General features: G+C 51.9%; 6 protein-coding genes across 6 annotated transcripts; 5 read left to right on the top strand and 1 right to left on the bottom strand.

Moving 5' to 3' along the window:
* Positions 1 to 280: 280 nt before the first annotated feature.
* Positions 281 to 2,311, top strand: Triagg1_3794 (uncharacterized protein; the record flags this gene model as incomplete). The annotated part of the gene is made up of 2 exons (XM_062898125.1): positions 281 to 495; positions 565 to 2,311. The coding sequence occupies 2 exons, from the start codon at positions 281 to 283 to the stop codon at positions 2,309 to 2,311; spliced, it is 1,962 nt and encodes a 653-aa protein (XP_062757297.1).
* Positions 2,312 to 6,245: 3,934 nt separating this feature from the next.
* On the top strand, positions 6,246 to 7,610 carry Triagg1_3795 (uncharacterized protein; the record flags this gene model as incomplete). Its single annotated transcript, XM_062898126.1, has 3 exons — positions 6,246 to 6,374; positions 6,644 to 7,346; positions 7,414 to 7,610. 3 exons carry the CDS (start codon positions 6,246 to 6,248, stop codon positions 7,608 to 7,610), a joined length of 1,029 nt encoding a protein of 342 aa, XP_062757298.1.
* A 3,437-nt stretch (positions 7,611 to 11,047) lies between these two features.
* Triagg1_3796 (uncharacterized protein) lies at positions 11,048 to 15,032 on the top strand (the record flags this gene model as incomplete). Its single annotated transcript, XM_062898127.1, has 8 exons — positions 11,048 to 11,137; positions 11,356 to 11,434; positions 11,578 to 12,044; positions 12,152 to 12,336; positions 12,441 to 14,302; positions 14,375 to 14,559; positions 14,634 to 14,757; positions 14,854 to 15,032. 8 exons carry the CDS (start codon positions 11,048 to 11,050, stop codon positions 15,030 to 15,032), a joined length of 3,171 nt encoding a protein of 1,056 aa, XP_062757299.1.
* Positions 15,033 to 16,266: 1,234 nt separating this feature from the next.
* Positions 16,267 to 18,035, top strand: Triagg1_3797 (uncharacterized protein; the record flags this gene model as incomplete). Its single annotated transcript, XM_062898128.1, has 5 exons — positions 16,267 to 16,291; positions 16,388 to 16,423; positions 16,583 to 16,738; positions 16,813 to 17,118; positions 17,227 to 18,035. 5 exons carry the CDS (start codon positions 16,267 to 16,269, stop codon positions 18,033 to 18,035), a joined length of 1,332 nt encoding a protein of 443 aa, XP_062757300.1.
* A 2,401-nt stretch (positions 18,036 to 20,436) lies between these two features.
* Positions 20,437 to 21,992, top strand: Triagg1_3798 (uncharacterized protein; the record flags this gene model as incomplete). Its single annotated transcript, XM_062898129.1, has 6 exons — positions 20,437 to 20,619; positions 20,672 to 20,711; positions 20,777 to 21,000; positions 21,066 to 21,313; positions 21,387 to 21,517; positions 21,607 to 21,992. The coding sequence occupies 6 exons, from the start codon at positions 20,437 to 20,439 to the stop codon at positions 21,990 to 21,992; spliced, it is 1,212 nt and encodes a 403-aa protein (XP_062757301.1).
* Positions 21,993 to 22,358: 366 nt separating this feature from the next.
* On the bottom strand, positions 22,359 to 23,456 carry Triagg1_3799 (uncharacterized protein; the record flags this gene model as incomplete). Its single annotated transcript, XM_062898132.1, has 2 exons — positions 22,359 to 23,252; positions 23,322 to 23,456. The coding sequence occupies 2 exons, from the start codon at positions 23,454 to 23,456 to the stop codon at positions 22,359 to 22,361; spliced, it is 1,029 nt and encodes a 342-aa protein (XP_062757302.1).
* Positions 23,457 to 23,566: the final 110 nt, after the last annotated feature.

Here is a 23,566-nt window from a genome sequence, read left to right on the forward strand (position 1 = left end):
TTAGGCAGATGAGATGTCTTGCATAACAGTCTTTATTGTGGGCCGCTCCGCAATCCCGATTCAAGGGGACTGGAAACTCCGACTTTGACATCGCGTATGAGCATCGGCTTGGGTAGATGAAACCACCACCATCCACGTGTTGATGCATCTCGGCCCCAATTCCACACTTCAATGAATCCATCCCATCAATCTTCTTCTTCTTCTTCTTCTTCTTCTTCTTCTTCTTCTTCTTCTTCTTCTTCTTCTTCTTCAGCATCGCCGCTCTCTTGGTCGCTGCCCCATGCCATCGTCATCGCCCGGCAGCGGCGCATCTTCGCCGTTGCGTCATGCCCGCCGTTCACGCTTCACATATCGGCAGCTTGCCCAGATGGCGACTTATAGCACATCCACTCCTCTGCGTGTTGTTGCCCACATAGACCTCGACGCGTTCTATGCACAGTGCGAGATGATTCGACTCGGTGTCCCGGAGGACAAGCCCCTCGCCGTGCAGCAGTGGTAAACATGTCCTCCAACTCACTCACTGGACACGTCAAGTATCTGACAAGTGTATGAATCTCCACCTAGGCAAGGTCTCATTGCCGTCAACTATCCCGCAAGGAAGTGGGAGATTGGACGCCACTGCAACATCGCCGAGGCCAAGAAACTGTGCCCGGAATTGATTGCCCAGCACGTCGCCACCTGGAGAGAAGGCGATGACAAGTGGGCGTATCGAGACGATGCAGCTGCAAATATTGCTACCGACAAGGTGTCTCTCGACCCCTATCGCTTGCAATCCAGGAAAATTCTCGCCCTCATCAAGGACTCCCTGCCAACAGACCTTCAAAGAGTTGAAAAGGCAAGCATCGACGAAGTTTTCCTGGACCTCTCGGCTCACATCCACTCGGAACTGCTGCGCCGCTTTCCAGAGCTTTCAAATCCGCCTCCATCCGGCGATGCGGCTGAAAGTCTCCCTTTTCCGTCTGCTGCTGCGCTCGACTGGCGGGACGACAACCTCGTTACTCTTGAGGAGGACCAAGAAGCCCTCGATCCAGACTGGGATGACGTAGTCGTACTGATGGGCTCTGAGATTATTCGCCATGTTCGCGCACAAATACGTGGAAAGCTGGGATATACCTGTTCTGCAGGCATAGCGAATAACAAGCTGATCAGCAAGCTAGGCTCGGCCTTCAAGAAGCCCAACGCTCAAACAGTTGTACGCAGCCGAGCGGTGCTGCCATTCCTGACGGCCATCAAAGTCACCAAGATGCGGAACCTCGGCGGCAAGCTAGGGGATCAAGTTGTTTCTACGTTTGGCACGGAAAGCGTCAAGGAGCTGCGCGATATCCCGTTGGGCCAGTTCAAGGCGAGACTCGGCGAAGAAACCGCCGTTTGGCTCTACAACACCATCAGGGGAACCGACCACAGCGAGGTGAACTCGCGGACTCAAATCAAATCTATGCTCTCGGCCAAGTCATTCCGGCCCTCCATCAAGGCTCCCGAACAGGCAACCAAGTGGCTCAGGATTTTTGCGGGCGACATCTATTCCCGCCTGGTTGAAGAAGGCATACTGGAGCACAAGCGGTGGCCGCGCACAATCAATCTTCACCATCGCCACGCCGGCCAGACGCGAAGCAAGTCAAGCTCCATCTCATCAGGCAAGGCTCTGGATGAGCAAGCCCTCTTCGCCCTTGCCGAGGAGCTGCTACACCAGATCATCGCCGAAGGAGACGTCTGGCCCTGTTCCAACTTGAGCCTGAGTGTTGGCGGATTCGAGGAAGGCGTCAAAAACAACATGGGCATTGGTGCCTTTTTCAAGAAGAGGGATGAAACGCCTCCGCTGCGTTCTTTTGATACCGTGCCTGAAAGTTCGTCTACGGAACAACAGAGCAAGAAGCCCCGGCTTGATAAACCTAGCATCCAGCGATTTTTCCATAAGCGACCTGCTGGTGACCGAGATTCGTTCCATGTCAAGGAGAGCCTCGACGCCAACCGGCCACAGCCCAACGGCGCCAGCTTTCCCCAGCTCGATCAAGAAACGAATGGCTCGGAGATATTCAGTCACGAGACACCAGGGTCAGGGGATTCAGTCCATTTCACAGGCCTAACCTGCCCTAGATGCAGAGCTAGCTTTGGCGACGACATGTCATTCCAAAGCCACCAAGACTGGCATTTCGCCAAAGACATCCAGGACGGTGAACGTCTCAAGCCCACATTTGCTGGGCAGCCAGCCGCTTCCCGAGGCCATACACCAAAGAGCTCTGGCCCTGCTTCTAAACGCGGGCGGGGAGGCTCAAAGCTTGAGCAAGGGCAAAGTAGGCTCACGTTTGGGTGAAAAACCACATGGGTAGCAGACGGAGCCCAGAGGCTTCATCCGCGGCACGATGGTTTTCTTAGGCAGAGCTTTCGGGGAGCAAGGGGCCGGCTCGACACCGATCAAACTATACCGGTTTTCTCGCATGATCAACAAGTCACGACGCCAAACGAAAAAAGAAAGGGAAAGAAAAACCACTCCACTGCAGCCCTGGCTTTCTTCCTTCATCCGCTGGGCTTGGATAGTCGGGCACCGCTCCGCTCGTCTTGAGCTCCGCACCATCTTTACCAAGGCTTGACAACACTCAGGTTCAATGTCTATTGATCGCACATTGGTGCGTATCGCGGCGAGTCATCATATTAGTCCGGCTGGATTAGGCTGGATGCCTCAAGCGGGAGTGAGCAAACGGAGGTACATAGGCGTTGGATGCTGATGAAGCAATCTTTCAGCCTCATTTCTTTTTCCCTCCCCTGATGGGGGTTTCCCGTGTGTGGTCGCCTGTTCCCCTACTCTTTTGGGCAGACACGATCCCAAGTGAGCTCCTTTGAGCGAGCTCAGTCATCACTGTTTTACCTCATACTGTAGCCCAACATACTCGTCATAATACAAGTACAAGCGGCACAGTGCACAAGATGATGACAGCAGCATACTCGTAGGCAAAGGTGGGGAGAGCGACGGGTGCCGGGCCGGTAGAGTCGGCTGCATCACGCAGTCACAATATTGAAAAGCACATTCCAATATCGCATAACATTGTCCCAATAGCATCAGTGGCAATGATGTGTGATGATGCCAACGATTGGCTCGAGTGGACTGGTGACGCTAGTTGCATTAACCTGTTGTCGACAGTTGGGCTCCAATTAACCATAAGCATTGATACCCGACTAGGCAGACCTTTGCGCCCCTCATCTCGCTGAGGTAATAATCAATACCGGTATGTACGAGTACAGTCGAGTTTTTCGTGAATCGCCGGTGCGTGCGTGTATTTACGAGTACGATGTACCGCGGTTGGAGCCGACACAGGTGTTGCCTCATAAACTGGCTCATCCAAACCTCAAAGATGGATGAAGGCAACCACCACGCCTTGATGGATCCGAGGGAGAGCTTCGGCCTGCATTCGGAACTACCTGCGTAAGAGTGAGTATGTGCAACGGACAACGCTAAATTTCTAAGCGAAGTTGGTTGGCTGGCAAAGTCAAGACCGACATTGAATGAATGCTCTTCACGTAGGTAATCCAATGGAAGGCGTTCTTAAGCCAAAAGGCTGCGCGTGGTGCATCTCATTCCTAATCGGGATGAGAGAAATGTCGGGTGTCTGCTCTTCCTCCTTTGTCTCTCCGCGCACTGTCCGGCTCTTAAACCTGCTTTTGTTCGATCCACGGATATCTGCCTGATCGTAAGATCACTCATCATGAGGTCGCCGCCGTGACCCAAAGCTAAGAGTGGCAAGAAGACATGCACTGATGTGTTTTCCGTTCCCTTAGAGCATCGGCTCTGGTTGTCAGGGATCGACCGAATCCATACGTTGGACAGCTTGATCGCCACAGCTCCAACTCGGGCTCCGACGCGGGAAAAAAAAGATAACCGCATAGTGTCATCACCAATGGCATCTATGGGGTCAATATCCCCGCTCGATCTTGTCCTGCAGCGCCCCATGATTGTCTGAGAGAGAAAGAAAAGGAAAAAAAAGCTCCGTCTGCTGTAGGAACAAGTCGCTCTGCCAATCCGTGTCGAGCTGCAATCTGACCCTCTCCAACGTGGTCTAGTTATATACGCATCTTCATACGGCATGCGCCGTACTTACATGCACATTCGGACGCAGGCTTGCAGACACGCAGGCACGCACGCAATATCGCAGAGCGCTTCGATAGGAACTGCTCTCACGCACTGCAACATGACTATACGCAGATGGCGAATCAACAAGCACGAAGCCGAATCGCGAGAGAATAAGGTCCGAGACCAGACCGTACTGTACTCGTAGACCTCTCAAAACAAGCACGAGCAGAGATAACGCAGTTCATGCCCATGCATCAGGAACCATCGGCTAGGGTCGACGTTGGCGCGAGAAAAGAAAGGCGAGCCTTGCCGTCGGTTCGGTTGTTAGTCATTTCTGCTAGTCGGTATCGGGAAATCACCGAAAAGGGAAAGGAGCAAGAAGAGAAGAGAGTCTGGAAGGGAAGACGCGAGACAAAAAAAAAAACGTCCCGACAAAAAGTGAGACATTGTGGGTACGGAGGGGAGGCAGAGGCGGCAGATGAGAAAAGAAAAGAAAAAAAAAAGGCAAAAATGAAGAAGATAAAATAAAAAAGGAAAAAGAAAAAGAGATGCGCGACTGTGCATATCTCACGGCGGATAGCATGTGCTAAAGTACGGAGTACCTGAACCGGTACGACGGCGTACATAGCATCATCAGCACTTCGGTGTCAGAAACCGCTTCGCCCAAACACAAGCTCCAATGGGCGGCCCATTCCCAGGCCCGTCAGGCCATTCGGCGGCGTTTGACGCGCCCCCCTCCATGCCCGTTGCAGCGACGTGCAGCGAAGCCCAACGTCGACGTCCCGGCGAGGCGAAGCGAGGCGAAGTTTGGGCTCGGGACTGGCTCATCCTCGTCTCCATCAAATCACCTTGACAAGCCGCCAATAAGTCCCCAAGCTTGCATGCTTGTGTGGACTCGGATAGGCACCACTTAAGCAAGGTCCCTTTCCACTCCGTAGGTGCCCTTTTAGCTGTGCCGCTACTGCTAGTACATACGAGTAGTAGTTTGTACTCGTACTCGTGGCAGCAAGAGGTAATACTCGTAGGTAGTCATAGCAATAACAAGGTATGTAGAGTGGCCGGCTTATTCTTGGGGAGTGAGGCGAGCCCAACTAACACTGGCGGCTGGTATCCTGGAAGCGTGTGAGACAGGTCGAAGCAGTATGTACTGATACTCGTACTCCGTAGCTGGTGCCGAGGAAGCAGAGCAGAGCGTCGTGAGGAGGGCGTTGCGTTGCGTCCTGTCCTGTCCTGTCCTGTCCTGTCCTGTCCTGTACTCCGTGCATTTGCCTTGCCGTGACTCTCTCTCTCTCCAGTCAGCAGGATGCTCCATCTCCATTCCACCTCATATCCTGTCCTATCCTATTCTCTGGTCTGTCAACCCATCCAATCCATCCAATTGCCCCCTCCATCTCACGGAGGTGGCCACAGGTCAGGTCAGGCCAGCCTAGGCCATCCCATCCCATCCCATCCCATCCCATCCAGGCAGCCCATCACAATCCGCCATCCACCATCCACTGCTCGTCCGTCAAATCAATCAGCACTGCACCTGCGCTGCTGCACTGCTGCGGTGGTCGCATTCGCTGTCGCCACAGCCACTGAAACCGTCTGACTGACTGAACAGGGTGCCGGAGTGCAGACAAGCAGGAGTGCAGCAAGCAGGGAAGCAGGGGTGTAGAAAAAGAGAGAGAGAGAGAAAAAAAGGGCCAGCGGATCTGGAGCCAAGCTCTGCAGCCAACGAAGACCTTGCAACAGTCGGCAGCATTCTGGGAGGTCACCAGTGTCTCGATGCTCCTCATTGCCCCACCCCACCATTCACACCAGATCATCCGCCTTTTTTCTCTTCAAGTCCAGTCGAGCTGGTGCTGTCGCTTTTTTTCCATTTCTCTCCTCTTCCCTCACGGCAATACGACTCTTTTCTGCTTGGCTGCAGCCTGCCCCTTGCCCACACTTTCTCTGCGGCTTCCATTCCTCCATCTGTCGTCCTTGGATTTGCTGTTTTCCCGCCTCTTCATTTAGCAGCCAGTTCTGCCTTGGGGGTTCCCTCTTTTCTCTTTCCCTCTTCCTCCCTCCCTCTCTCGCTCCTCTCCTCTCCTCTCCTCTCTCCGTCTCTCCGTCTCTCCGTCTCTCCCTGGCGTCTCTCGTTGCATTGCATCTGTATTCCGTTGCTTCCCCAAGTCAATTCCGTTCGCTGTTGCCCATCATGTCGCGACCCACGACTCGCATGAATGAGTATTTCGTGCCCCGTGATGGCATCGATCGTGAAGTCATCTCTGCTGATATCTGCCGCTACCTGGGCAATGATGCTTTGGTGCGACCTGGCCATTATGAGGTATGCCATTTTCAGCAACGCCGACTCTGACAAACAGTCAACTCGAGCAAATGCATCTCGACTTGACTGGTCGCTAACGATTGTTCCCCCCTTTCAGAACCCACAGACTGGTCAACCCGTCCAAGGTTATTATATTACGGCTTATCGTAACCTGACGACCGTGAGTTTTGCATCTTTCTTTTGCCGCTCCCCTCTCGGCCATATCGACGACTTTTTATTGTCTGTGTTTCCGGGCCCCGTTACTAAACTTGATACCCCCTAATTCGCAGGCCATGATCGAGGATCTCAAGGCCGACTCGGCTCGATGGGATAGGGAACGCCGCGCGCAGACCGCGCGCAACAGCAGCGGAGGTATCATCGCCTCGAGAGATGCCACTTACGGTGCCCCTAGACCGAGATCTAACTCGCCTACAGTCCAATATCGCTACTCTGAGACGCACCAGTCTCGGCAGCACCATGGCCCAACTGAACCACCTTTCCGAGATGATTCCTATCCTCGTGATGGTCTTTATGACGCCCCAAGGTATCCAGGAACTGGTGCCCAAGGATATAATGGTGCCTCCGGCCCGTATCAGCCTCAACAGCAGCAGCAGGGCTACGCTCCTCCCAGTGGCGGTGCGTACGGCGGCAACGGCAACGCCGGCTTTCAGCAGCCTCAGCAATCCCCTGGACCCTCTGACACCAGATACGTCGGAAATCCTCAAGGCGGCCCCATGATGAACCAGGGATACCAGAATCCGGATGGCCCGTATGTTTCAACCGGAGCCAACATGCCTCCCAGGAACTATCCCAATGATCCTTATGCCGGTGGCCACCCTGGACCGTCTGTCCCAGCACCTCAACAGCCCGTATATGCCTCAAACCAGCCTGTCCAGCCAGGATATCCCGCCCCAAGCTACCCATATCCCAACCAGGCTCCTTCGGGCGCTCCAGTCTATGCTGCGCAACCCCAGGACCCCTTCTTCGGCCGAGGTGCGTCTCCCAACAAAAACCACCCCAAGCCTACATCCAATATGAATGCGCTCGTCTGATTTTGTAGCTTCCCCAGCAGGCCAAACCTCTCAGCAGCCGCAAGCGTATGCCGCACAGGGACATGCATATGATGAAACCCCCCCTCCAACTCGCACCTCCGTTCCCCCCGCAGAAACACAGACACCACCTCGGGAATCAAGTACTCGTCTGAGTGACCGGGAAGGCGGCGACAGGAACCACCGACCACCACCACCTCGCCGATAAGGGAGAGGGAAATGCTTGTGACACGCCACTGCGAGGCGTGGGCTGACTCTTCTGATATAATTCCATCGTCAGAGCTCAACCCGGCCCCCCATGGATTTGAATGTCCTTGCTCTCCCCTTTCTATCATTTAGATGAAAACTCCCAGGCAGGCACCGGTAGGGCTCTCATGGACTTTGCACAGAAGAAGATCGAAGACCACAGGACAAAATTCTAGACTGGATGGCCCTTCTTTTCTTTTCTCTCTCTCTCTCTCTCAGCCTTTCCGGACCTTGGACCGATAATTACCAGGAGATGCGCCAAGTTTGATGTTTTTTATGCGCGCCATCTTCACGTCTTCTTCTCTTTTCTTTTATTCGGAACCCCTGAATTTGCACTTCACAAGTCATGCCTTTTTTTTTTTCCGAAGCTTTTGACAAAATGCATTTGTTTCTGTGTGGGACGGGTCAAATAACTGAGCTTGTTGCCGGCTACAATGATAGCCTTGGATGAATAACGCCTGCATATGTTTGATAGCACTCGCTCCTGGCGCAAGGTGGGAAAAGAGAAGCGGAACTACGAATGCTTCTTGGGTGGTGGACTGTCTTGAAATCTTGCTGCCCCGGACTGGCCATGGGCGGAGTTATTTGTGTTTGTCTGGACTCGGTTTTCATTGGCGATCGCTGAGCATTCTTAGCCAAAGCTGGTTGTCTCGATCATGCCATTTAATAGAGTAGCAAAGCCGGACTCCAGGGCAGCAAGGTGAGCCTCATGGTTTGTATATATTAGCCATAACCTGTTGAAAGGATCATCATTGCCACTCTTCTCGTTTTTTTGTTTTGTCGCGTTGCTTCATTTTTGACTGCTGCTTGTTTCACTTCGAGACATGAAAATGACCACATGGAGCCGTCTGGGACTTTATCACCTCAGGGACTGACGGAGCCGGGAACGCCTTGCATGCAAAGTGCAAGAAAACGCACTTGTCAATCTCTGACCGAGACCAATGAACGCCGGAGCGTATTTGCCTTTTCTTTCGTTCCATGTCCGGACTCCCATGGTGCCTCACAAAGCAAATAGCCCAATCCTTTGAGCCTCATATAAGCGTAAATTGGTCAAGTAGTGCACCCTGAGGCGATCGTCGCGAGTATATTGTTTGCCGGTTTCCTACATTCACCGTTAGCCATGTCCATTTGGTGCTCCAAACACTTGATGGCCTTTGCAGATTCTTTGTTTGCTTTGCCATCGCCTGTGGACTTGTCGTTTTTGTGATTCACCATCATCACGGGATGACGAAACTTGTTGGAGGAGATGCTGCAAGTTGAACACTTTTCAGATGCTGTCTGATCTCGCCGATACCTTCTTATCTCACTCCCGAGAGCAACATTTTACACGAGCTGTCAAGGTGTATACCAGTGACATACCATCACATTTGCCGACATGCTGAGTACCAGTGGTTAGACATCTGTCCCTTGACCAGAATGTAGGGTCGGTAATGGGATCCTAATGACAGCCGCGCGGAATTATCTATTCCTGCTAGTTAGCAAGAGTTTACGTTTCGCATCATCTACTGCGAGCAATGGAGAGAGCATTCCACTTTTAACCTAGAGCAAATTTGCTGGTGCCAGCAGGCAGCTGTGGCATGACAGACTGTTGCGAGAATCACACAGTGGACCCCGTAAGGCGTACTGGCCGTGAAGAGTGGATGGATAGTCGCGTTAACTGCAGGTTGGGAAATCACAGAGTTGAGTGAAGCTTGTCGAGTTCAGCCCACAGTTGTCTCGCGACAGCGCTTCTCAACGGCAACGAAGGCATCGTGACGGACATGGCATTTGGAGATTTGGAGCTTTGTTTGCTTGGAACACGATCAGAGATGCGCGTTTGGATATTCATGCACGTTGCCGCGGCATCGGCACGTCGAGATTATGTTCCACTGCAGAAGCGCACAGGGAAAAGGGCCCATGGTAGCGAATAACGAGGCTAGAGGACATCTTGAAGCAATGCTAGAAAGGCGACGAATGCACAAAAAGGGCTCATAGGAAGAGAAAGATGTGAGAGCCTCGTTTGAAAAAGCTACGTGATAAATTCCCAGCAGGCACCTGCTCATAGAATGGCAGGTTGAAGCGGTGACCTCCTAACCGACACCGCGATCATCCGGCTGTTCCTGCCTCATTCAGCTTCAAACGAGGTTCTCGCCAAAGTGCGCCAATAAGCTACAAACACTGCGGCCGGGAATTTCACCGGCATTTTGCCAGCTCGTCTCATTGGGCCAAAAATATCCCCTGTCATCGCTCATTGGGGACTAGACCTTGCTGATAAACCTTGTTAGGCTCTTGGTAGTGATAACGAATGGGCGATATCTTGCTTTTATAGTCGTTTGGATGTACATGCGCAGCCCTACGTCACTAGTAGCTGGTACACTGCATATCGTAATGACCGCCAGCGTTTAGCCAGGTACGGGGTACGGAGTGTCAGCGTGGGATGCCAGTACCTGAGCACCCGAAATGCAGGGCAAGGGAGCAAGAGATTTGATGGAATACAAAACGCTTTTTTGCACTGCATTTGCCGTGAGAAAGATCCACAAACATGTAAGGCCAGTAAAACAGGCGCCAGATGAGAGTCATAGGTACCTAGTAGGTACTGCAAATTTGGAGAGACGGGTCGTTGTATCTGTACAGTAACAAATACCGTACTGTGCTTACATGCTGTACCAACCTTGATACCTACAGTAGGTAGCTAATGGAAGTATCTGTATCTGATAGGCAGGAAGAGGTACTGAGGTGTGAATTCCCATAAGCAAGGGGAAAGCTCTGGCTGGCGGCAAGAGAGGAAAAAGCCATCGTCTCCAACTGAACTCATCTACATCAATCCCTCCCACTCCTCGCACTTGGTAGCAACGTCCTCCTCGGTCTATCCTGGAACTGGCGACCCTGAACTTCAATTTTTTTTTAGCGCCTGCTAGCCCCCTAACCGGCTGCATCTAGCACGCCCAATCGCCTCAAAGGCCTCTGAAAAAAAAAAACGTTCCGGCCGCCTGCTGCTGCTTCGTACCTAATACCTGTGGCACGGTGCTAAATTCCCGTCATTGTGAAAAGGCTCAAACAAACAATCTTTCATCACCGCTTTGTGCCGCCACTTTCTGCCTGGCCAAATTCTTTCTCCCGTCTCGTTGCGCCAGCCTCCGACGGCCTGTGTGTGCTTGAACCCGAAATTCCAGATCGTTGCTCGTCATCGTCGCTGCGGATCGCCACGACGGTTATTTCTGATCTAATTTTTTTTTTTTTTGCATTTTCATTTTTACTATTGGGTGGGCAGCTGGTGCTGGATAGATGCCCCGCCATCGGGTCCTCCCAACCTAACACCAAAAGTTGTTCTGCTGAGCCCGCCTTTCTTCTACTCTCCTCCGCGCCAACGACAACAACACCCCTCTGTGTTGTCGTCCGCTCCTCCTGATACCCTCGAATATGGAATTTGCAACTGTCAGGGCCTTGCTGGCGGCCAGCTTGGACACAAACGCCGATAGTAGGCGACGTGCTGAGCTGCAGCTGAAGCAGGTGAGTTTTCCAGAACCATCTTTTGTGTCCCTCCACAGCCACCGCCCGCCATCCGGAGCGTGAATACAGCGGCGGAAAAAAAAAAGAAGGCAGCGAGGGGCGAAGGCTTCCCTCGTTCAAGTACTGGCTGGATAGACACAAGGTTTTTTTTTTGGGTCGCTTTTACGCTCTAGTTGAGTCTCTGATGCTAATGCGCTTTTCTGTTTCGTTGCCTTTAGGTCGAGGATCATGCGGGTTTCCTCATCTGCCTGCTCGATGTCTTGGAAGCAGAGCAGGACGCCAGTGTCCGCCTTGCCAGTACGTCGTCGCTGCCCCTCCTTTGTGCCCTTTCCGAAGACAAGACATCACGGCGAATCGAAGAGAAGAAGAGAAGAAACAGGGGAACAGGGGAAACATGGGGAGACGAAAGTAAAACTGAGGACTAACAATTGTCTCTTCAGCCGTCATCTACATCAAGAACCGAGTAAACCGCTCTTGGTACCAAGCCGAAGGCATTCCCTCCGAAAGCTCAATAGCCGAAGATGAGAAAGTCCGGATCCGAGACCGTCTGGTGCCCATCCTGGCTTCCTCCGAGGGGCTCGTACGCCAGCAGCTTATTCCCGTTCTGCAGCGCATTCTGCAGTGTGATTTCCCCAGCCGGTGGCCGCGATTCCTGGAATTCACCTTGGAGCTGTTAAACACCAATAATGCAAACTCTGCGCTGGCTGGTCTGCAGTGTCTCCTCGCCATCTGCCGTGCTTTCCGATATAAGTCCAACGAAAGCCAGGACCGACAGCACTTTGACAACATTGTTGAAGCCAGTTTTCCGCGACTCTTGGCCATCTGCAATGAGCTGGTGAACCAAGAAAGCGACGAGGCTAGCGAGATGCTGCACCTGGCTCTCAAAGCGTACAAACATGCCACCTGGGTATGAATCCCCCCCGTCTGCTATCTCTCTCTTCCCTCCCCATTCCTAGAGAGCGGACCCATGTTCAAACCCAAGTTCCGGAGCTGACAATATACTTGCACGTCTAGCTCGAGCTCTCTCCGTACTTGCGACAGGACCAGGTCAACATCGCTTGGTGCACCGTCTTCCTCCAAACCGTTTCAAAGGCTCTTCCTGCCGCCGTTGTGATGAGCGATGTCAACGACCGAGAAAAACACCACTGGTGGAAGGCCAAGAAGTGGGCTTATTTCAACCTGAACCGTCTTTTCATTAGGTATTTGACGCTCACAAAACCCTTCCCCTTTGATCTCTCCAGTTGGTAGTGGAGGGACGAAGCAAATATATGAACAACAATCAGGCTGACAGCTACCATTCTAGACATGGAAACCCCACGAGCCCGGGTAAACAAGATGGAGCTGTTCAGTTCGCGAAAAACTTCACCAACACCATTGCCCCTGAAATCTTGAAGCATTATCTACAGGAGATCGAGAAATGGGTGGCCAAGACCTCTTGGCTTAGCCGACCTTGTCTGTCCTACATCCTAGTGTTCCTTGATGAGACGGTACGGCCCAAGGAGATGTGGGTGCACTTGAAGCCGCACCTGACTAACCTCGTTACGCACTTCGTATTCCCGGTTCTCTGCCTGTCGCCGGAAGACGTCGAACAGTTCGAAGAGGAGCCAGAGGAGTACCTTCACCGAAAACTGAACTACTTTGAGGAGGCGTCCGCTCCTGATGTTGCAGCGACAAATTTCCTGGTCAACCTTACAAAGAACCGCCGAAAGGAGGTTTTCGAGATTCTCAAATTCGTCAACGCTGTCGTCAACGAGTATGAGCAATCTGCCGATGACAAGAAGAACCACATTGCAAAGGAGGGTGCTCTTCGGATGATTGGAACCCTGGCTCCCGTCATTCTGGGGAAGAAGAGCCCCATTGCCGACCAGGTCGAGTACTTCCTCGTCCGATACGTCTTCCCAGACTTCACCAGTCCCTTGGGCTACCTCCGAGCCCGAGCTTGCGATACCATCGAGAAGTTTGAACAGCTCAACTTCCAGGACCAGAATAACCTGCTCACCATCTATCGCAACATTCTGGACTGCATGGCAGACCCGGCACTCCCCGTTCGTGTCACTGCCGCCCTGGCGCTGCAGCCATTGATCCGACACGAAATTATCCGAACAAGCATGCAGCAGAGCATTCCCACGATCATGCAACAGCTGCTGAAGCTGGCCAACGAAGCCGATATCGATGCCTTGGCCAACGTGATGGAAGATTTCGTCGAGGTATTCGCTACCGAGCTCACTCCCTTCGCCGTCGCCTTGTGCGAGCAACTTCGCGATACCTATCTTCGCATTGTGCGCGAGCTGCTTGAGAAGGAGAGCAAGGCCGGGGACGATGGTGAACTGTACAATGATTATGACGATAAGAGCATAACTGCTCTCGGTGTGCTGCAGACCATTGGAACTTTGATCCTCACGCTGGAGAGCACCCCAGATGTCCTCCTTCACATTGAAGCGGTCCTCATGCCTGTGATTCAAATTACACTAGAGAACAAGCTGTACGACCTCTACAACGAAGCATTTGAAATCATTGACAGCTGCACCTTTGCCGCCAAGGGCATCTCTCCCAACATGTGGAAGGCATTTGAGCTCATCCATACCACCTTCAAGGCTGGAGCCGAATACTATCTCGAGGATATGCTCCCAGCGCTGGACAACTTCGTCCAGTACGGCGCGCCTGCCTTGGTCCAGAACCCGGAATACGTCCAGGCGCTCTACTCCATGGTGGCCGATATGTTCAGCGACACTGTAGAAGGAGGTGTTGAGCGAATTTGCGCCTGCAAGTTGGCTGAGGCCATGATGCTGAGCCTTCGGGGCAGCATAGACAGCTGTGTCGAGGGCTTCATCAACATGGCCATGAACATTCTGGCTGGCCAAGAGGTCAAGGTGAAGAGCTACAAAATTCATCTGATGGAAATGGTCATCAACGCTGTGCACTACAACCCCATGCTCACCCTGCAGGTTCTGGAGACCAACGGCTGGACGAATAGGTTTTTCAGCCTCTGGTTTGGCAGCATGTCGTCCTTCAGCAGGGTTCATGACAAGAAGCTCTGCATTGTGGCCATCTCCGCCCTTCTCGGCCTCAACCATGATCAAGTCCCCGCCAGCATCTCTGTCGGATGGCCACGGCTGCTCCAGGGCATCACGGAACTCTTCCGAACATTGCCTAGCGCCATGAGAAGTATGTCCTCCTGCTCCCCCCCCTTTTTTTTGCTCCAATCCGTACGTTCTAACGCTAACCATTGGAAACTAGACCGTGAGGATGCCCTGCGCGATGATTTCACTCTAGACGCCGGGTATGACTACGTCGACGAAGATGAGTGGGACGAGAGAGATGTGGCTTGGAATGGAGACGAGGAAGTTGGCTCTGCTGGTGACGACGAGTCTCCAGAGACCAAGGACGAGAGTGCTGCCTATCTTGAGTTCCTCAATGAGGAGGTTAGTTTCCAACCCCCACTTGAGCAGAACCGCTCCCCGAGTACTGCACCAGCTAACGCTAAGCTTTCGTCCAGGCACAAAAGTTCAGCCGCGTGATTGACGACGACGAGGAAGAGGAGCTCGGAGAAGACAGCGTTCTTCTCGAGTCGCCGCTGGACAAGATTGAGCCATACCAGCTCTTCAGGGCAACACTGCTGAGTGAGTAGACTGTCACGACCTGCCACCCCTGTGGTTATGATGCATTAGCGCATGCACTCCTTTTCCTGTTGCTAACCAATGATGCCCAATTCATAGAGATGCAACAAGACCAACCCCAATTTTACGCGAACCTCGCCAGCCACCTCTCTGGTGAGGAGCAAGGCCTCATCCAGGACATTATTGTCAAGGCAGAAGAGGTGGCCCAGGCGCAACTCCAAGCACAGCAGGCTGAGATGATTGCTCCGCATGCCGCTGCTAATGGCGGCGTCAACTGAAAGCGGGCGATTTGTGATTGATAGGACGGGAAACATTGGATGAAGGAACATCTTGTATGGATGCTGCTTTGTGGGGACTCATGCAATTACAACACAGTGTCTCGGGCAAGCAAGCGTTGCTGTTTATGAGGAGATGAACTTGATGATATTCCCCTGGCATGAACTGATACGAGAGTGGAAGAAGGTGGGAAATGAAAAAAAAAGAAGAAAGAAAAAAAAAGAAAAGAAAACACAAGAAAACTGGCAGCAGAGGCAAACGAGGAAAAAAAAGAACCCTAGACAATGCAAAAGCGGCTGATGAAAGGGGAGGACTATCGAAGATGGAGGAATGAAAGGATGACAGCCGAAACCCCCCAGGCGTAATGAAAGGTAAGTCTTGCAGAAGGAAGGCAACATGGCTGCTGTGATTTGCACGGTAGCGCAAGAGGAAAGATTATTTGGATGGGGAATTTATTTTTTACTTTTATCATTATTCCGTGACTCAGGCGCAGGCTGGTGATTTGCGGCCGTTTCGAAAGAGCACATAAGGCATTGGCAGACGGGTGTTGATGTGCTGCTGATTGATTATACAGAGAGGAGGGCACAATCAAGTATGTAGTAGGTAGCTCGCTCGGTATTCCGTTCTGGTACTGGGTACTATTAGGTTAGTGCAAACACATAGGTACACAGATGTATGCCTCGCGCGCATCGCATGTGCAAATTAGTATTTATATTCATATTCATGCTCAGATTCACATTCACATTCACATCCATCAAGAGGACTGGACTGGGTGTTGAAGTTGGTTATTTGAGGTCGAGTCTGTTATCGGCACCCGACTGATAAGCCATCCACAGCAGCTGCTTCGGCGGGCTCCGACCGCAAGAGCCACTGTTCACCGGGCTCATCCCCCGCCGTAGGCCACTAGAAGCGCGGATAAGCTCCAGGGCGGCTTCTAATTGGTACGATAGCGCATCCACGCCCCTCTCAGCGGCCGGTTTAGGCTTAGGATGCTATCCATTCCATTACCTAAAGCACAGAGCATCGTAGGTACCCAACTGTTCCATCTGTACGACTCACCACATGTCATGTGCCGTCGAGCTCCCTTCAGTCACTCAACTCACCTTTGCATCTCTTCTTCTGCTTCATCTTCTGATATTGCTCCATTCTCCCCGATTCCCTCTCATTCTGCTGAACCGAGCCCGACTGTCCGCCCCCTAAATAGAGCCCAATTGGCAACATCGAACCGAGTAAACGATGACGACCCGGTACCGTGTTGAGTGTAAGTCTGCCCAATTCACCCCCTCAATGCCCTCTGTTACACCAAGCTGGAGAGGGGAAGGGAGGATATAGAGAGACTGACTGACAAAAACTTTAGACGCCCTCAAGACCCATAGACGGGATCAGTTCATTGGTATGTTGCTTATCGAATGACAATGGCTGTGGTTACCGGTCTTTTGGTACTGAGGCTTTGACATGCGAGATCGTGTCATAGCAAACATTCCAGGGGCCCATTCTGGAGGGTTTTGGGTCAATTCAATAAACTAATACATTGCTTCCGGTGCTGTGCTAGAATGGATAAAGGGCCTCTTGGCTGTGCCATTTGTGCTGTACTCCCAGCCGACGGGAGTGTTTGGCGATGATACCAACGTGGCCAAGATGGCCGAGGAGGCCCACAGACGCTACGCAGAGATTATGAGAGATGTCGAGCTGATGATTGATGACCACAGTTAGTATTACAGACCCCCATCCTTTTTCTTTTCCTCTCTGGATCTTCCATGCTGATTCAATAACATGAAATAGTCGCCCGCCAAAACCAGGACCGCGTGCTCCCTTCCAAACTTGGAATGCTGGTGCCAACTGCAGGTCCCTTCTTCACACGGCTACCCCTAGAGGCGGCGTTCAAATACCAGGACCGGAAGCGATACATGTCGTCAAGACGATATGTAGCCCCTTCTTTCAACGATGTGCGCCTGGTCCTCAACTCTGCCCAGATAATGGCCGTGACGAATGGCGCTCTTCAGCTAGCCACTTTTGATGGTGATGTCACGCTGTATGACGATGGACAGAGCTTGGAGCCATCAAGTCCCATCATTCCACGCCTGTTGGGTATGGCATTCTCTTCTTCCAACGTACCAATCGTTGCTTTTGCCACTTCATCCCGTTTATGGATATGTAAAGAATAATGATGAGCGAGATTGCTTACGTGTTTTATAGACCTCTTGCGCAAAAACATCAAAATCGGCATTGTGACAGCCGCCGGCTATACCACCGCAGACCGGTACTACGGTCGCCTCCATGGCTTACTTGATGCCATTGCCACCTCCGCAGACCTTGACCCTATACAGAAGCAGAACATTGTCATCATGGGTGGCGAGGCCAACTATCTCTTCGAATACGAGCCATCTTCACCATACCGGCTGGCGCCCGTTCCGCGGCCAGAGTGGTTGACCCCGGACATGGCGGCCTGGTCCGAGGCGGAAATCACGGCCCTTCTAGATGTTGCCGAGTCAGCGCTTCGGGACTGTGTCCGCACGATGAACCTACCAGCCATCATAGTTCGAAAGGATCGCGCCGTGGGAATCGTTCCCAACCCTCCCGAGGTGCGCATTGCACGAGAGAGCCTGGAAGAGACGGTGTTGGTGGTACAGCGTATCCTGGAACTGACCGCCCTTGGTGCTCCTTCGCAACAAGCCGGCCAGGGCCCTCAGGGCCGCCGCGGAGTTCCCTTTTGCGCCTTCAACGGTGGCCGTGATGTCTTTGTTGACATTGGTGACAAGAGCTGGGGCGTGACTGTCTGCCAGCAGTGGTTCGGAAGACGCAATGGGGCAACCACCGGAGCCGATGCAGCTCTGACGGCCATCAAGGGCGAAAACACACTACACGTGGGAGATCAGTTTCTGAGTGCCGGATCAAACGACTTCAAGGCGCGGAGCGTGGGAACCACAGCATGGATCGCAAGCCCGGCAGAGACTGTGGAGTTACTGGATGAGCTGGCGGATCTGATGCAGAAGAAGCTGTCATGAGGTTGCGATATTTCTCAGACGATCATGGAATGGCCCTATTCCTGTATGGAAAACGGCGTAATGCATTTTTTTCCCAAGGGACCATCTATTTAGCCATGTTCTGGATACTACCATTTTGATGGAGCATTGACAGAGGCGCCTTGGATATCAAGTTTTGATGAGTTAAGGGGTTTATTATAGCCATATCTGCTTGGACTATGCATGGCATGAGCTTTGAAATTTCGATATAAATTTGTAATTGCGCATTCTAATGGTCATAACCATGCTGTCATCTATTCGTACTGGTGATGAGCAGTCTGTCCAAGTCAAGAGAGTCTCCGGGGAGTCCGGTTTGATGGCGTCTCTGGTATGGTATACAGCCATCCGGGCTCTCCATGTAGACGAGTTCTTGCATCAATCCTCAGATAGCTACAAAAGCCGGGTTAATCGACATCAATAACGGCCATATTGTTGTGTCGTCACATCGATTTCCCATTGATACGGCATGACCGCAGATCTCACTTGACAAATAGCGTCCTTCTCCATGTCGAATCCCACCCATCCGGGGAATTTCATCTGATCGGCAGTAGGGCTCTGAGCTGCCAGCATGCGCATATCGGCCGATTGATGAAGGTCCACCGGGGCATGATTTCACCAAAACCCTTGTCCGGTCAATGAAGGCCGTAAATGTGAGCCCATGTGGCAGCATCGGGAAAGTCATTGCCGGGTTCATCGCTGATTTAATGTACTGCCGTTGTTGCGGAGCGATCCAAAAGCCCGAATGGATCAGATCGACAAATCTGATTGCCAACAATGGAGGTGATGGCCGGCACTGTTGCTAGCCCAACGGTTGAGCTTGGCCATCACCGCTCCAAATATCTGTCTCTCATTACTCGCGGGCGATGATGCACCAAGCATTCATTCGCCCACCTGATATGAACCACCGCAAGCTCATCTTGTCGGATATTGACTAGACTCTCGTCCGCATCGTCGGCCGCACGAATCGGTCATTGCACGCGGCTCTTTTTGTCCCCACGGAACCAGAGTCATTCTGCCTTGTGGAGTAGTTCCTCGGTACGGCAGTGAAGACGCACAAAAAAAACAGGGAGCTGTTGATCAGCAGTGGACACGAGGACGGAGCACATGAGTCGGGTCCGCATGCTAACCTTGCGGCAAAGTTGATTTTTTTTCGGATTACCATCACAGTTTTCAGTGGCGTTGGCTATTGTTTGACTATTCTGCTTGCTCACCTCCAAGTGGCTCGACATGGAGACGTATTTGCTAATACCAAGAAGTAGCAATCCCCGAAAGAGCCCGCCTCGGTGATATGCCAAGAACACCGTCGTCTTGGTAGGCAGTCAAATAAATGTAGTCGGTGGTCAGCTTATATCAACATGTACGATATACCTGTATCGAAGTTGTTGTATAGGTACATTGTAGATTTCCATGTTGTCCATGAAGAATCACGTGAAGCTTTGTTGACAAGGAGGAGGAAGGACGTGCTCGTAGATTCCAACCATCGCCAACATTTCTCCAACAAGCACCAACAAAACTACAATGAGCCCGTTCATTTCATCAAAACTCCCAATCATCGTACGCATCCGCATTCCCACATCTTCGCCCCCTAGACAGCTGAACTGACAGGCCAAGCATCTTCCCTGCTAGCCATGCCAATAGCCCCAGTGGCCCTCTGCCGATGTCAATTCCACCTAGGCCCGACCTAATCCTTAGTGCATGGCTGTCAGGCATCTCGAGCAGCTAGATCGTCTCCCACATGTGCTTCACCTTACTCGAGATCGGCAAACTAGCCACTGGCTTCACCTGCCGCCCTGGACTCGCTCAGGGCCATGTTGATCAGCCCAAAGACAGTCACTGCAGGATTTGACATATGGCACTTGTGAGTGGGGAGATGTGATGAATTCGGGCATGGCGCAGGCCGGCGTCAGCAATGGCGAGACCGACGACGGCTCTAATCCTCTTAACTACCGAACTATACTCATGGTGGGCTTTTTCTCTCTCTTCATGGTGGCGGCGAGCTTTTAGGGTCTCGGACCCGCGGAGAGGAATCGTTATAGGCTGGACGGGAGACGGCCCATCGTGAGGTGTCCATTTGCGCCTCGTTTTATGCCCTTTCGTTTCGTGGGCTCGGCTCTGACCTAGTCAAAACGTTCAACATTGGGCTCTAGGGGTTTGAGCACATCACGAGGACTATTTCGATCGAAGACAGCCCAGTCAAAATCAGTTCTTTCAAGGCCATCCGTTTCACTGTATCAAAGGGTATGGAAGAAGGGCGCTCGTCTTTGAACCGATTATCCTTTCTTTCTCTCCCAGTCACGGCCCCCGAGCCGTCACCCTTATAGTCTCTCCTTTCTCGATCAAGCACGAAAACCAACAGAGACTACGCCGCTGCATTCCACCGACCATGGCCACAGTTCCTCCGCCTCCCGCTGGGATCAATCTCGACGAGAGCAGGAGGGCTTCCATCATGGTGACCTCGATAGTCACTTGGATTCTAGCAGTAATCGTCGTTGGGTTACGCATTCTAGCCCGTCGCATGAAGAACATTAGCCTATGGATAGACGACTGGCTCATTATTGCGGCCTTGGTACATATATCTGATCTCCGATTAGCTGGAGGTGATGCTGATGGTTACTTAGGTTCCCTCCTGCGCTCATGTCTTTGGGATGGGTGTATACGGTCGGTACATTCCAGGAGTCAATACTTCTCCCTGTCTCTTGTTCACAGCACTAATGATTCCCTAGCTGTCAGTCGTGGCCTCGGTAAACATGTCTGGGCAGACCCCCCAGATGCGCAATACGCGTGGGCAATTGGACTGTTCATCGCTGAACTGGGATATTTCGTGACCATTGCGTGCGTTAAATGGTCCATCCTTGCCTTCTATTGGCGTTCATTCAAGATCAGAAGCTCCGTCAAGATCCCCATCTACATCCTAGCCGTCATAGTCCTGTTGTGGGCTACTGCTGTCGTGAGTCTTTGAGCCCGGAATGCAAGTAGAAGCCACCAAGAAATTTTGCTAACCAACATCCATAGATTCTTGTGACTATTTTTCAATGCCAACCTACCAGTGCTTGGTGGAACCGCTTCAATCCGACGCATCCTTTACGGCCAGACCAATACGGATGTACCGTGGATTCGGTCAAATTCTTCTACGGAAATGCAATCCCAACCATAGTCACCGACGTTTTGATGCTCGCCTTGCCTCTTCCCTATATCACGAAACTGCAGCTTCCCAGGGGGCAAAAATGGGCTCTTGCCGGGATATTCCTCGTGGGACTCTTGTAAGTGGCCAAAATCCCTCTCCCTACCTTGATCTTCGCTCCCTGATCGCCAGATGATCTAACCAATGAACAGTGTCACGATCGTCTCCATTGTGCGTCTTCACTACCTCCTCCAAGGCAACTTGACCAGTCCAGACATCACCTGGAACTTTGTCGATATTGCTCTCTGGTCTGTTCTTGAAGGAAACGTGGCCATTTTCTGCGGTAAGCAGGCACTAATACATGCAACATCACTATCGATATCATCGAAAATCACTATTCAGCTATTTGGCTAATCCTTCGTCCTCTTATAGCTTGTCTTCCCTTCTTGCGGCCAGTACTAAGCAGATTCACTTTTGGCATCTTCAGCCTCTCGTCGCTCCCTTCAAAGAAGCAGCAGCCGTCGAGCGGTACATTAAGGATGAGCCTCCACCATAGGGATGCTCCCCGAACTTGGCAAAGGGATAGCCGATTCGTAACCGCAACTTCTCATTCCCGAGCGTACAGCACCACCAACGAGACGGACGAGCACCCATTTGCGCATCTCACAGACGATGGCTCAGAGCATAGCGTGCCTGTCAAGGAGAGGTCAGATTGCCCACGCATTGAGCTCGCAAATGTCTCTGTAGGAGGAGACGTTGTTCAGCCCAGCGGCATAGTCATTACGCGCGAGTTCCATCTACAGCACCAAGACGTATAAACGAATTTCCATGGCCCATTATATCATTCACATGCACATATTGCATACGGGGTACTTACGGCAGTAGGTACTCTACGATTACATCTATTGATGCTCTTTGTATATAGTTTTCTTGTGACCTTCTGTGGGGACATCTACTGTTAGCATATGCTGGCGACCCCTTTTCTCAAGGCTTTCCAAATTGTCACGACATGGAATGCCAACGTGTCCAAGTACTCAGTTAGGACCTTGGATACTCGAACATCTAATATTAATACCACTCAACATCAATTTCTGAGGCTTCCTCTCTACTGAAGACAATCATGAATCAATCACTCCGTCATTTTGCTGAGATACATGTTGCTTTTGTCTTGTTACGCCTTGCAATCAACCAAATACCTTGCGGGTGTTCTTCAAGTTGTCGACTGCCTCTTCCTCCTTGACCAGCTCCCAAAGCTCGTCGATGCGCTGGACAATCCATGGCTCCAAGGGACCGCCCTCGAGCTCTTTCATTGTGTCGGCCAGTTGGTCCGAGGTTGACGCACCAATAATCATCTCATCGCCCGAGTCGCTCTTGAGACCAGAGTGATGTCTCACCCATCTATATGCCAGGCCAGCCCGGCTAATGCCCGATTTCTCAGACAATGTCCCAAACTCCCCAAGCATCTTCATGTACGACGGCTTATAGAAGAGGCCACGTGAAAATTGGCCGGTCCGCGTGTCGGGATTCCAGCTCCCCAGGCCCTGTTCGATGTACTCTGGAGTCTTGGCCAGGAATCCACCTGCCATGGGGGAATATGCCTGGATGGAAAACCCGAGCTTCCGAAGCATTGGAAACAGCTCAGTTTCATGGTGGCGGGCAGCAAGGCTATAACTGGTTTGGAAGACACTCGGCAACACATAGCCCTTTGACTTGGCAATGTTGTAGATGCTGAGGATCTGCTCGCGACTAAAGTTGGAGATGCCGAACCTCTCAAAGCTCCCCTTTTCATAGAGCTTCTGAATGGCTTCCATTTGCTTCTCAAACGAGACAGTTTCATCAGCTCCGTGAAGGAGGTACGTTCGCACCTGGGAAGAGATGTCAGAAACCCAGAAGCCAGAAGCAAGTACCGGAGAGGTTGGCCATACTCTTTGAGTCTGCAGTGCCGCCAAACTCTGTTCAGCCGACTCTTCAATCTTGTCCGCAAAGCCACTTGCAAAGCCTGTTGGCGCCTTGGTATCGACAGAAAACTCGGGACCCAAGTGTAAGCTCCCAATAGCCAACTCTGATGCTCCACCTCCCTGTCCAGATGTATTAGTGCTTCATCCTAACAAATCGACAAGTAGATGAGCCCCAAGATTGGTTCTTACATATAATCTAGCCGTGTCTAGAATTGAAATGCTGTGAGTACGCATAATGGAAATGATGCTCTGTAACTTGGTTTCATCGCTTGGGAACCAGGTGTGAGTCCCCACAGACAAGGTGATGGGTGATTCTCCAGACATGTTGAATCAACAGCAGGTGGTTTGTAGAAAGGGAGGGCGCTATATATTCGATCCTTGAGACAAGATGGTGAACGGTGGTGGTAACAATTGCAACGCAGGCGCTATTGGCA

Source organism: Trichoderma aggressivum (assembly GCF_033847375.1).
Source record: "Trichoderma aggressivum f. europaeum strain CBS 100526 chromosome Unknown scaffold_011, whole genome shotgun sequence".
NCBI classification, from domain to species: Eukaryota; Fungi; Ascomycota; class Sordariomycetes; order Hypocreales; family Hypocreaceae; genus Trichoderma; species Trichoderma aggressivum.